Source organism: Macaca thibetana, chromosome 2 (genome assembly GCF_024542745.1).
Source record: "Macaca thibetana thibetana isolate TM-01 chromosome 2, ASM2454274v1, whole genome shotgun sequence".
Taxonomy (NCBI): Eukaryota; Metazoa; Chordata; class Mammalia; order Primates; family Cercopithecidae; genus Macaca; species Macaca thibetana.
In genome coordinates this window covers 86,737,595-86,751,614 of record NC_065579.1, presented here as the reverse complement: position 1 = coordinate 86,751,614, position 14,020 = coordinate 86,737,595, and the positions used below count along the sequence as shown (strand labels likewise).

Here is a 14,020-nt window from a genome sequence, read left to right as displayed (position 1 = left end):
ACTAAACTTTTTTTTCATACATTTAGTATTCTTTTTAGATTTCTCCTTTTGTGACAATTGATTGCTCACATCCTTCCGCATTATTTCTACTGGAATGTTTTTCTTATTCTCATTAATTTGTTAATACTTTGTAGACCAGGATTATTAAAACTTTGTCATCTATTTTACAAATATTCTTTACTAGTTTGTCCTTTGTTTTTAAAATTTGTTTTGGGAGCTTTTACCTCTGCATGATCTTTTCCCTACAGTTAACTATAGTTCCTTGCTTTGGTGCTGTCCTCAAAAGATTCTTCCACACCTCAAATAACAGAATTATTCATTAAATTTTCTTCTATTACTTTTTAGGGTCTTTGTAAGTGATTTAAATCCTAATCCATCTTGAATTTGTTTTGTTATAAGTAATAGAAAGAGACTCAACTTTTCTTTTTTTTCCAATCACTAATCAGTTTTATCCATTTATTTTTTTACTAAATAATTTGGTTTCCTACTTATATGAAATATCTCCTTTGTTATATTCTAAACTTCCAGATGCTTGAATGTATTCTAGTCACTGGTCTGCCTGTTATCATTACAGAATCAAACTGTTATAAATACTGTAGTTTTTTTATAGCTTTAAATGTATGGTATAGGAAGTTATCATCAAATTGCTATGAAGATTTACAGAAAATAACGGTATACAAACTAGAAGGACAATTAAGTTTTCAAAATGAAGAGTTAATTATCTGAAAGAGGAAGGAGTTGATTTGAGAGGCACACAGAAAATATCAGACCTGATAACTACCCATTCAGCACATTATAGAGACTATTCCAGAACAGGAATTAGCTTAACTCTCAAATTTTATCCTTCCATAAAAAATACCATGCCCATACTTTTCATTTTGCTCTGTATTTCTACAATAAGATTCTATGGCTAAAAAGGAAAGGATTAATACATTAAATATAATGAAATGATACTAGCAGTCTGAATCTAATAAAAGTTTTAGGCAAAAATAGAAAAGAATAAGGATAAAGGTTATTAAAATAAGAAAACTACTTGAGATTTTTATATTTTTATTGCAGTTTGGTGCAATTTCCTGTCTTTATAATTATCTTTAAAAAGGACTGTAGGATCTTTAGATTCACAAATAAATGGAGTTAACAGTAAGATTCTAAAACAAGAACTATAAGTGCAACTATGTAAATCACAAATTTAGAATTTAAAAAGGATAAAATAACATGTGAAAGTACTTTAAAAGGTACAAAATGGCATGTAAAAATAAAGCTACTTTTATTATGAAAAAGAATTGGCAAAGATAAAATTCACTAATGTGGTATTTATTTCCTTTAAAATCTGAAACTAAAATTTGGAATGAAAATATACTAACCAGTGGGCTTAATTATAGTAAGTTTCTGATGGGGCACACTGTGCTATATTATTACCATGTTGCATTTAGTTTTCATTCACAAATTTGATACCGCACTTTAATCTACAAAAAGAAAATTCAAAACCACCAAGTAATACCACCAACTTTAAAAGTTCAGGAAAAACTTTTCAGGAAAAATCAATCACCTATGCCAACATGGGCTTCTTGTATCATGCTTACGTCATTAGCACCATCACCAACAGCCAATGTTATAGGTTTCTCAGGTGATATTTTTATTAGTCTTATTACCTGAAAGACATAATGAATTAGTTATTTATGACACAATTTCACTTTTCTTGCATTTATATAATCATTTATCTGAAATGACTCTAGTAAGAACACTAATGAAATATTTAATTTTCTATTAGACAATAATATGCACTGAGGTTCATTTTTTTGAGGGCGTCTCCACTAAGATTTTAGAAATGTCTTTCAGAAATGTTATAACAAAAACAGAATTATCTTTGGATTTTATGATGAGAAACAAGAATCTTTTAAATATAGCTTAAATATTTAGAAGGCTTAATAATAGTGTAAAAAAAGACTGCACTTAATTGAACTGTTAGGCAAATGTTTTTAAGAATTATTTTTTCATTTGATATGAAAGAAGACAATTGTTTCCTCTTGCAACACAATTTTAAGAATTTTAAAAAATCAATCAAGATTAAATTCAATGAACTCAAAAGAAATGTTTCTTTGGCATTCTTAAATGTACTTTTATAAAGAACCTGGGTATTTGCTCTGTTTGGTCTCCAGTTTTAGTCTCCACAGACTGGGGTACATGAATTGTCATAATATCGGTACTGTAACAAAATTCCATGAAGCCCAAAAAATTGGATGTCTAATTCATTAGACCTATATGGGAAATAATCAGTATTCAGATGTGCATTGCAAAGGATATTTGTGAAAAATAGTCTAAGACCACAAATTCCAAATTTAGAATTATAAAAAATGTTTATATAGGCTTTCACTTGAATCACATAGGTAGCTAAAATTTAAATATTTCCTATATATAAGCTTTATATTACAAGTTAATTGGCTTTTCAACTTTTTACACTAAAGCTCTATTTATCACTTTACGGCCAAAAGTAACAGAGAATTATCACTTCATGAGAATGCAAGAATAAACGGAGACCAACAGAACCATCTAAAGGTGCAAGTAACTGATGTCTCCTAGGCTCCTTCACTTGCTAAGTAGCTAACTTGGGAAACATTAGTTATCACAGTTTAATTTCTGCAAGATCACAAACTGCTACTCATCACAGGTTTTCTGGGTCACTATGAATAGGTGAAACTCACTCTAAGAATTCCAGAAGTCTGATGTGCATGGTTAAAATTTACAATATGTGACTGACTCTTGGCAAAATTTATATATTGCACACCACCAAATGGAACTATGTAAGGCATTAACTTTAAATAATATGTTTATATCTAAATAGCTTTAAGGGACTTTTTATAACACATATACATACTTTTGCTTTCTGCAGTGGAGCCATACGACAGCATAATACAGCTGAACAATTTCTGCAAACTTCCATAAATAATTTTTCATGCTCCCTGAGTGCAAGAGATAGGCTGGTCCCATCCACTACCAGCCCATGCTGAATCACATGATCCTCTGTAATTCTAAAAGAGAAAAAATTATATTCTCTGTAAGATACTTTGAAGCCGTATTATTTACACTCATATAGAACAACACATTCTTACTGAAAGATGGATCTTTTACCCACAGCCTTTACTGTTATAAGACTGTTATGTCAGGAAACAAACTGTTTTATTATCTTAAGTTTAAAATTAAGCAGAATTGAGTCACTAATGAGTAAAACAGATAATATTCAATTTTTCTTTTTTTTTGAAACAGGGTCTTGCTCTGTCACCCAGGCTGGAGTATAGCAGCTAACCGCAGCCCTGACCTCCTGGGCTTAAGTGATTCTCTCACTTCAGCTTCCTATCTGGGACTATATGCATGAGCCACCATGATTGGCTAAATTTTGTTATTTTAGTAGAGATGGGGTTTCACCATGTTGCCCAGGCTGGTCTCAAACTCCTGACCTCAAGTGATCCGCCTGTCTCAGCCTCCCAAAGTGCTGGGATTACAGGTGTGAGCCACTGTGCCCCGCCTAATATTCAATTTTACAACGAACTGATATAGGTACAGTAATTATATTTTCTAAAATGTGAATTGTAATACATAATCTGAGGATATTCTCCCAAATTGTATGAAAAGTCTTACAAAAATCAAAACATTGTTTTAACATTCAGCAAATCCTAATTAAAATTTAAAAAACTATATGAAATCAAGGATGTTCAGGAAAACCCATGAGCAAGATTCACCACACGCATAACAAGCAAAGAAAAGAATGAAGGAAGAGTACTGTCTTGCAATAGGAAACCGATGATGGATTGTAATGCCAGATATTACTGTGGTAGAAGATGGATAACACCTCACATGTGGGCATATGCTACTCCAAGTACAGTCTCACTGCTGGAAGGTGGGCAAACTATTTGTTGCCAGGAAGAGATAAGGAGCCTACACCAGAATGTAAATCAACAAAATCACTAAGCACACTATTTTATTAAACTGCTTCCCCCTGCAATTCTTTGGTAATAACACTTTCTTGATGAAGGAAGTATACGCAGATTTACATTTTGATGTAAGCTCCTTTATGTTGTTGAAAACCAGTACTCAGTGCAGCACTGTGCTATATACACCACAGAAAAGCACCAAAGGTTCACAGAATAGCAGACTCTGCTGAGAACTATCCCTCCAATTAAAAATAAGAAGTGAGAAGACTATTAAATGAGCACAAGGTATAAAAGCTAAACATACATTGATAGATTTTAGTCTTATAATAAGAAACTTTCATAAGTTAAAGCAATGTCTTTCATAGTATGCCTAATCACTGTTGTGTTGTACTATAGCTATAAAGCAATTCACTTTACACCATAAAGTTTTATAAAATGTATTTTTCTCATTATTACTAATTCTCCAATATCTGAAATCAACACCTATATAGACTACTTTTCTTCCCTATTGGCCAAACTTTATTTGGCAACTTGTGCTGCCTCCAATGTCTTCAGCCTGTCCAAAGCACTACCTGAGCAACAGTCCTCAGAAATGCTAGCAGTCAAGAGTGGGACAGAGATTAGTTTTCCTAGGAAAAGTTCCCAAGGCACATGCAATTAGGTTTTCCTCTGGACAGGCTTCATGAATCACATTATGATCTTACAATCCATGGAGTAATATTTAAGAAATATGGAAAAGCACCTACATCTCTGGCACATAGGTAGCATTTACTCATCTCTGTAGCCCTCATGTATCACTACTCTTCATACCCTGTCCCATCTATACCACTCCCTGGCCATACTTTCTAATTATTTCCTTGAATATGCCCTCCTCTCTCTCAGCTCTGGGAATCTGCATGCACTGCCCCCTTTGCTGCCTTTCTTTTTCTGACACAGCAACTCAGTCACCCAGGTTGGAGCACAGTGGTATGATCACAACTCACTACAGCCTTAACCTCCCTGATTCAATCCATCCTCCCACCTCAGCCTCCCAAGAAGCTGGGACTACAAGTATGTGTCACCACACACGTCTAATTTTTGTACTGTTTGTAAAGATGGGGTTTCACTATGTTGCCCAGGCTGGTCTTGAACTTCTAGACTCAAGTGATCTGCCTGGCTTGGCCTCCCAAAGTGCTGGGATTATTGGCCACTGTGCCTGTAAATCAGGATTATGAGCCACTGTGTCCAGCCTCCCCTTTGCTTCTTTGTGTCACTCTCTGTCCAGTGAACATTTGGCCCCACAGGAGGCAACACAGTCATTGGTTGTTCAGAGCTCTCCCTGGTACCCCTAGTCTAGGCTAGGCTTCTCTCCTCTGTCCTCCCAGAGCTTCTGTTCTTGCCTCAGATACAGTTCTGTAGGGATAGGACTATGACAGTGTATTTACTTTTCTGTTTTCCCCACACACTGTAAGTATCCAGGGCGTAAACGACACACTTTATGTCTCGGTTCCAAATGCCTAGACAGGTGACAATATATCTTTGTGAAGGAATGGAAATATATACTAAAGTTTTCAAAGGTACGAAATTCTTTGTGCAACAGAAGATTTTTATCAAGATTTTTAGAATAGATACTTCCTGAAAGTCTGAATGAATAGGTCTATTGACTTTTATGGTTATCTCATAAAATGTATTCCATCAAAAGGTATCTTTAAAATATAACATAAACTTCACATAGCAAGTGCTATGGTTTGAATGTCGTATCCCTTCCAAAATTAATGTGGAGAGTTAACCCCCATTGTTATGAAGCGGGGCCTTTCGGGAAGCGATTAACTCATAGTGGCTTTGCCTTCATGAAGGGATTAATGCCCTGATAAAAGAGGTTTCAGAGATTTGCCCTCTCTTGCCTTTCATCCCTTCCACCATGTGGGGACACAGCAATCCTCCCTTCAGAAGGATGCAGCAATAAGGCGCTATTTTGGAACAGGGAGCAGCCCTCACTATACAACTTGCTGGTGCCTTGATCTTCAACTTCCCAGCCTCCAGAATTGTGAGAAATAAATTTCTGTTCTTTATAAATTACCTAGTCTCAGGTATTTTGTTACAGCAGCACAAACAGACTAAGATGGCAAGCCTAAAATTCACTTTAAGAGTATAGTCTTCATTTTATAATACAGCTTTTGTACAAAAAAGAAAACAAATACTAATGATTAGCATATTCGTTAAAACCACCTATACACAGGAGACTTAAATAGCCTAAATTACAAATAATAATCTTCTGATGACTTTATTATGTTACTAACCACTGCATCAGCTTTACAATTTTCAGCATTTTAAAAGTAGATATTTATTATTTTTATAATCAGAAAAATTTTTTAAAAATTATTTTTATTTTTTAGGTGAGAGCACGGTTCACTGTAGCCTTGAACTTCTAGACTCAAGTGATCCTCTTGCCTCAGCTTCCAGAGTAACCGGGACTACAGGTACATGCCACACACCTGGATAATTTTTAAATTTTTTGTGGGGACAGGGTCTTGTTATATTGACCTCAAGCTCCTGGCTGATCTCAAACTCCTGGGCTCAAGCGATCCACCTCAGCCTCCCAGGGTATTGGGATTACAGGCACGAGCCACTGTGCCCAGCCAGAAAAAGTATTTAAAAAGGCATATATAAAGTAAATGATTCTAAGCAATTAATTTCTGTGTTTTAGGGAGTTCATGATATTGCAGTATTTAAATGTTTAAAGAGCCACAATGTTGTTGACATTGTCCCCAAATTGTAGTATAATTAGCTAAATCAATTGTCTTTTTGCACTCAAAGATCCAGTGTGACCCTATTTAAGAGATATTTTAAATAGGCCCTATACAGGCCGGGTGCGGCCTGTATATAATATAACCTATAATCCTAACACTCTGGGAGGCTGAGGCAGGCAGATCACCTGAGGTCGGGTGTTCGAGACCAGCCTGACCAACATGGAGAAACTCTGTCTCTACTAAAAATACAAAATTAGCCAGGCATGGTGATGCATGCCTGTAATCCCAGCTACTCAGGAGGCTGAGGCAGGAGAATCACTTGAACCCTGAAGGCGGAGGTTGTGGTGAACCCAGTGCGCCACTGCACTCCAGCTTGGGCAACAAGAGTGAAACTCTGTCTCAGAAAACAAACGAACAAACAAACAACAACAACAACAAAATAACCCTGTATGGTCTTTTAAAAATGTCTCTTAAATAGGTTTTAAAAAGATGAAATCCAGACTTTGGTATCACATAAATGCCTGCATAAAAAATAGAAATATAAAACACTGAATGTATATTAACAACTACGGTATTGTCTCTCTGTGTTTATTTTTCTGGATTAGTATCACAAGACAGCAAACAACAGAAACCTGCAGGAGACCTAACACGCTTACATGCAAGCAGCCCTGAGACTTGAATGAAGCCCTCCCTAGTTTACTGTGAAAAATTAGACTGTGTTAAATGGGGCATCATTTGCCCCCATATGCGGCAAAACTTTGATATGCCCATAAAGCATGGATTTACAAAAAAGACAGAATTTAGAGTATAAATTCTTATGAAATAATCTTGAACAGTAAAATGTAGCTTAATTTCCCAGTTTGGTCATGTAAACTAGATCAGGGGTTGGCAAATGTTTCCTGTTATGGGCCAGAGAGTAAATATTTCAATTTTAGGTTTTGTGGGCCAAGAGGCAAAATTGAGGATATAGGTAGTTACCGAATGAGAGGAAAAAATCTCAACAAAATTTTCACTAAGTTAAGGATGTAGCGATCATTGAGTATAATTTTTTAAATAAGAGAGGTTTACTAATGAGAATGAAAATATTTCTTTTGGGCAAGGGATAATATTTTGTTTAACTGGGGTTCAAAGTTAACATTGCAAATGTTCATCTGTTAATGCCTATCTGTAACGAGATTTTTACATTTCAATACGATGGAACTGTATGTAATGAGATTTATAATTCATCTTTGAAAATGTCTTTTCAAACAGGTAGCACAGCTAACATATCAATGCATAATAAATAATGCTTTGCCATCTAATTCAAAAATAAAATAATCCCCTATCCACAGTGATTTTTAAAAAAAGTGTAATGTTAAAAGTCCACTTTTCTTGTTTTGACATGATGGCCATATACTGACAATAAAAAATGGTAAAATGTCGCGATATGGTGCTATGCATGGCACTCCAAACACTATCACATTATATGTATCTCACTGTGATTTGCAGCGTATCAAACAGCAGTGTGAAGTTGAAGAGAAGTATTTTGTAAAGTCTCTGCTGCAACTACTCAATTCTGGTGCTGTAATGTAAAAGCACTCGTTGATAACATGTAAACAAATGAAAGTGATTGTGTTCCAATCAAACTTTATAGATACTGGAATTTGAATTTCATATACTTTTCACTTCATGAAATATTATTATTCTTTGGATTTCTATTCAACTATCAAAAAATGTAAAAACTACTTTTAGCTGACAGGCTGTAAAAAGCAGGCAGAGACAGTGGGCTATATCATCGGGCCCAGGGAACCACAGTTTGCTAACCCCTGAAAGGTACGATACAGTTACCTATATTCTTACCTTCTGGCAAGCTGCCTCAACTGTTCAGCACATTCGCTGTCTGATTTCTGGTTTATAAGTTCAAGGATGTTCATGGTTCTATGAAAATGGCCACATGATAAACTCACACTAACAGCTGTTTCATGTTTATCTCCAGTAAGTACCCATACTTTGATACCAGCCATTCTCAATGCTTCAATAGTTTCTCGAACTTTATCTTGTAGTCTGAAAAGAAACAAATTAGTAGTAGAGAATACTTTTATGACTGTATTTTAAGTTAAACTACATAGTATATTTAAGGATAATTCTAAACTCCTTGACCTATGCATGTTATTACATAACATAGCAATATAACTGGAATTTCCTCTCATTAAGAAACATGAATAAACAGATTGGTGATTGGTTAACACAAAATCAATTCAAATCTACAATTTCATATATTAAGAATGTATCTTCAAAGTTGCTATTTATAGGATGAAACTATGTGCTCTTCATAAACTCCTGTTTTATTAGGAAGTCTTACATTTCAAAAAAGAAGATTTTTCTCTTTTTATTTTGATTAAAAAAAAACTCAAACCACTCATATAGTTCAAAAATCAGACTGTAGAAAATAAAGGTCTAGCTAACTTTAGGTGAGTCTCAGAAATCTCGTAAGGACAACCAAAAAGTAAATGAAAACCTAGATTTTAAAAATATGCAAACACCCTTAGGTCTAGGTGGTGGAGGTAAACATAACAACAGACTTAATCTGCAGGATTCAATCTCAGAATTCAGCTAAATTTAAGAAACAGTGAAACAGACATTGAGATAGGTGCTGGGAACAAAGACAAAGAATAAATGGACTTCAAGGATTTCACAGGTTAACAGAGGAGAAGTCTTTAAACAAATAATTAAAATATAGTGCCACAAAGACAACAACAGAACTACCTACAATGAGACTTCACAAAGAAGAGAATTTTTAATCCTCTTAGGTGTCAGGAAAGGTCTTACTGGAGTGGACCTAATATCTAAGCTATACTTTATGAATAGGTAGTCACAGAGGGATGGTGAAGGGAAGAATCACCCAGGCAGAAGGCCAACATAGGCACAAAACAGAATAGTTTTAGCTACAGATGGCATGCAGAGACAGTCTGGTATTGTTGAAACATAAAGCAGAAGGAGACAGTGGTAGGAAGGAAGGCTGGAGAATTAAGCAGGTGGTTCAAGTGTTTGCATGACACACTGAGGAGTATTCTAAAGATTCAAGCCTATAAGAAAAAACTATAGAGAGCTGGTTTCTTTCATCAATTTCAGATATCTGGCTAGAACAAAAATTGTACATACTGACTGGGAAAAATTAAGAATTTAGTTCTCTATTTTGATCTTAAATATATTAATTTATCATAGGATGTTAGTAAAGAGAATTTATGCCACATATTAGAACACTTGGTTACAAAAATTCTTATGAGAGAAAAATAATATTGTTTACTTATCTGATACTTACCTGTCTTCTACTGCTGTGGCTCCAAGTAATATCAGGTCTTTCTCTATGAACTGAAAAACATCTGCTAATTTCTCTTCCCGCTGCTGCAAGGCAGTCCTGGCTTCAAATATGCGTTTATCTATTTCCTCATACTCTTTTGATGTAAATTTTCTATATGCTATACACAGAGTTCTTAGCCCTTTCTGAAACAAACAAAAATTAAAGACAAAAATTGAACACAAACAACTAACAGAAAATCAAGAAGTCACTATCAAAATACACTGAGGACCAAGTACCAAAAGTCAATCACAAATCATTTAAAAAGTACCATCACCTAGTGACAGGAAATAAATAGTGTCACAAAGCCCTACTGATCTGAGTCATGGGACACATATACATCTTTCAACTTCTGATGTTTTTGTAAAAAGTTGCTCAAAATAGACCAGGCGCAGTGGCTCACGCCTATAATGCCAGCACTTTGGGAGGCCGAGGTGGGTGGATCACGAGGTCAGGAGATCGAGACCATCCTGGCTAACATGGTGAAACCCCATCTCTACTAAAAATACAAAAAATTAGCCGGGCATGGTGGTGGGCGCCTGTAGTCCCAGCTACTCAGGAGGCTGAGGCAGGAGAATGGCGTGAACCCGGGAGGTGAGCCGAGAGAGCACCACTGCACTCCAGCCTAGGCGAAAGAGTGAGACTGTCTCAAAAAAATAAAAAATAAAAAATAAAAAGTTGCTGAAAATAATTAAGGTCACTGAATTGTAGAATATTAGAGCCTAGAATAGATCATAAAGACTATCCTATTAGTGGTTTTAAAACTGTGTTACATGGAAAGCCAGAAAGTTCTTAATACCTTCAAGGCTGTCGAGAGAGAGACAGCTGCAGGTTCTACCTTCCTGTTTTAACTTACAATTCCATTTTTACCTACTTCATAAAATTTCTAAAGCAAAGGAGACCATAATTTCCTAAAGGTTCACTGTATGACAAAATTTGCCTTTCAAATAAAGAAGTCAATAAAATGGCCATTATAAAAAATACTTTTTAGATTTATCAAATAAATGATTTTAAGGAATATATCTTTACCAGTGAATTGGAATCAGAATTGATTATCTGGTTCTACCAGGCTCAAAGTTTTCTTATAGTATTCATCTCTGAAAATTGATATCTAAATCTAAAGACTTATAAAAGTTATTTTTCTTGTTACATGCATTTTCTTCAAGAAAACCAATAATAAATATTCTTTTTTATTTTTAGAGACAGGGTCTTGCTCTGCTGCTTAGGCTGGGGTGCAGTGGTATGATCTTGGCTTACTATAGCCTTGAAGTCTTGGGCTCAAGTGATCCTGCTGCCTCAGCCTCCTGAGTAGCTAGGTCTATAGACACGTGCCACCATGCCTGGCTATGTTTTATTTTTTTGTAGAGATGGGGTCTCGCTACATTGCCCAGGCTGGTCTCAAACTCCTGGCCACAAGTGATACTGCCTCAGCATCCCAAAGTGCTGGGATTACAGGCATGAGCCACTGTGCTGAGCCCCATAATAAATATTCTAACAACAACCTGGAAAGCATAGACTTAAAAATACTATATGACACTATTTAGCAGATTTCCCTTTTTTTTTTTTTTTTTTTGAGACGGAGTCTTGCTCTGTTGCCCAGGCTGGAGTGCAGTGGTGCGATCTTGGCTCACTGCAACTTCTGCCTCCTGTGTTCAAGCGATTCTCCTGCCTCAGCCTCCCAAGTAGCTGGGACTACAGGTGGGGTTTCACTCTGTTAGCCAGGATGGTCTCAATCTCCTGACCTCGTGATCTGCCGGCCTTGGCCTCCCAAAGTGCTGGGATTATAGGCGTGAGCCACTGCGCCCAGCCCTATTTAGCAGATTTCTAAACATTGCCATTCCCTGACTTATAAATGACCCATACCTATAAATGTGCTTCTTTTAGTTGATAAAGAACCATCTGTTATTAATACACGAATTCATTCTATAACAAATACTAAGCACAAACTATGTGCCATCATTATTTTAAATATTAAAATGGTGATAAGGCAGAACCATGTCTTTGTTCTCACAGATGTTACAATGTGGTGGATAAACTGGAACATAAACAATTAGGAAACAAATAATGGGAAAAAAATCATAAACTGTTAAAGAAGGCAGATGAGCAGAGGTGAGTGTGGAGTATACATTTACAGAAATGCAAAAATGAGAGACCATGAAGTTCTAAGACTGAGAGACAACTGCAAAATAATTTTGTTATTTACATGAATGATGGCTCTTTGTTTTAATAAGATTCCCCTATATCTTTAAATTTTGTAAATAAGAGAGATATAATTCACATACCATAAAATTCACCTCTCAAATAGTACAAATCAGTGTTTTATCGCATATTCACAGAGTTGTGCAATTATCACCACTATCTAAATCCACAATATCTCATTGCTCCCACGAGTACTCTCCTTTTTCTCCTTCCTCCAGCCCCTGGCAATCAGTAATCAGCTTTCTCTGTGAATTTGCCTATTCTGGATATTTCATATAAATGTATTATTAATATATAGCCTTTTTTATGGCCTCTTTCACTCAGCATAATCTTTTCAAGATTCATCCATGTTGTAGCATACATCGGTACTTCATTCCTCTTAACAGCCAACTGATATTCCATTATATGGATATACCACATTTTGCCTATCCACTCATTAGTTGGACATTTGGGTTTTCCATTTTTGTGGCTATTGGAAATAATGCTGCTTATGAACATTCGTGTATAAGTTTTTTTGTGGACATGTTTTCAGCTGTCTTGGGTGTACACCCAGGAGTAGAACTGCTGTGTCACACAGTAACTTGATGTTTACCTTTTGAGGAACTTAGCCCAATTATTTTTCAATGTGGCTGTACCATTTATAATTCTACCAGCAATATGTGTATAAGGGTTCCAGTTTCTCCACATCATTAGGATTCCCCTATGTTTGTTTAATAAACACTCTTTTAAAATAGTGTAGTTTGAGTAGCCTTTGCAACCAGAAATGCCCTGACTGTAGAATAGGTTTGAAGAGAAGATATATTTTAGCTTGCGTTAAAAGTCAGTTTTCATAAAAGGAATGTGGAGCCAACATACAGTGTAACACAACTGCAGAATTTCCATAATTTTTGATAAATTATAAGAAATAAAGTCTGAAATCTTTCATAAATATATCTTTTAGAGTTTTTTAAATCATAGAAATTTGCACTCACCAAAGCAAATTCATCTACATGAATTCTGGTTTTTTCTATTTCTCCGCCTATACATTTAGGGAGAACTGATGACTCAGCTCCTTTAGCAAATAATAACTTCTCACCTACAGACAAAAAAAAAAAAAAGAGTTATCAAACTCTTAATATTACATAAATAAAAATTCATGAAAGTTTAGATTGGTTACCTGAAGGTGCCTGAACAATTACACTCATTCTCCTACGATCTGAATCAAATTCCAGAATATGAAGCAGTTTGTACCTAAAGAAAAGTAAGAAAGACAAAAACTTTACTTTTTTTAAATAATATGAAGTGACTATATGGAAATAATCCATATCTAAGATAAAATGGCTAATTTAGAACAAGAATTAATCACATTTTCATGATAGGTTACATGACATTAGTAACAAAACAGGGAACAAATAGAAGAGACTGACACTGAGTAATTACCAAATGCCATATATTTTACATACCTTATGTCGTTTAACAACCAAGAGAAGCCAAGAAAGTAGGTCTTATCTCATTTTTATAGATGAGGACTATTAACCTCAGAAAGATTAAGTAATTTGCCTAAAGTCACGTAAGCTTGTGAGTGGCAGAGCAAAGACTGGAATCCACATCTGCCCAGCTCCATGTTTTTCTGATTGAAAAAGGTAACTGATTCTCAGTGCTTTTTTCTGTCCTAATACACCTGACAAACACAACACACATTAATATCAAAGGCTCATTATAGCAGTGACTGTGAACCTGGGTGTGTGTGTGCAGGGGTCCATTCCCTCGTGCCTCTCTAGGGAGCTGTAAAAGAATTTGTGTGGCTACATGAGGTGTGGCTTAAAGTATTCCAGATGAATCTTACA

At 35.4% G+C, this 14,020-nt stretch overlaps 1 protein-coding gene across 7 annotated transcripts in view; it reads right to left on the bottom strand.

The window, feature by feature from the left end:
* The window catches only part of ATP11B (ATPase phospholipid transporting 11B (putative)), a 135,468-nt gene that overhangs the window by 42,393 nt on the left and 79,055 nt on the right, over positions 1 to 14,020 (bottom strand). For 6 of the 7 annotated variants that reach the window (XM_050780099.1, XM_050780100.1, XM_050780101.1 and 3 more), the window contains 6 exons: positions 13,351 to 13,424; positions 13,166 to 13,269; positions 9,960 to 10,141; positions 8,498 to 8,701; positions 2,876 to 3,029; positions 1,550 to 1,652 (listed from right to left, as the gene is read on the bottom strand). In XM_050780099.1, the coding sequence (XP_050636056.1) occupies positions 1,550 to 1,652; positions 2,876 to 3,029; positions 8,498 to 8,701; positions 9,960 to 10,141; positions 13,166 to 13,269; positions 13,351 to 13,424 (821 nt within the window). The remainder of the gene's footprint in view (positions 1 to 1,549; positions 1,653 to 2,875; positions 3,030 to 8,497; positions 8,702 to 9,959; positions 10,142 to 13,165; positions 13,270 to 13,350; positions 13,425 to 14,020) is intronic. The other variant, XM_050780106.1, reaches the window with a different exon arrangement.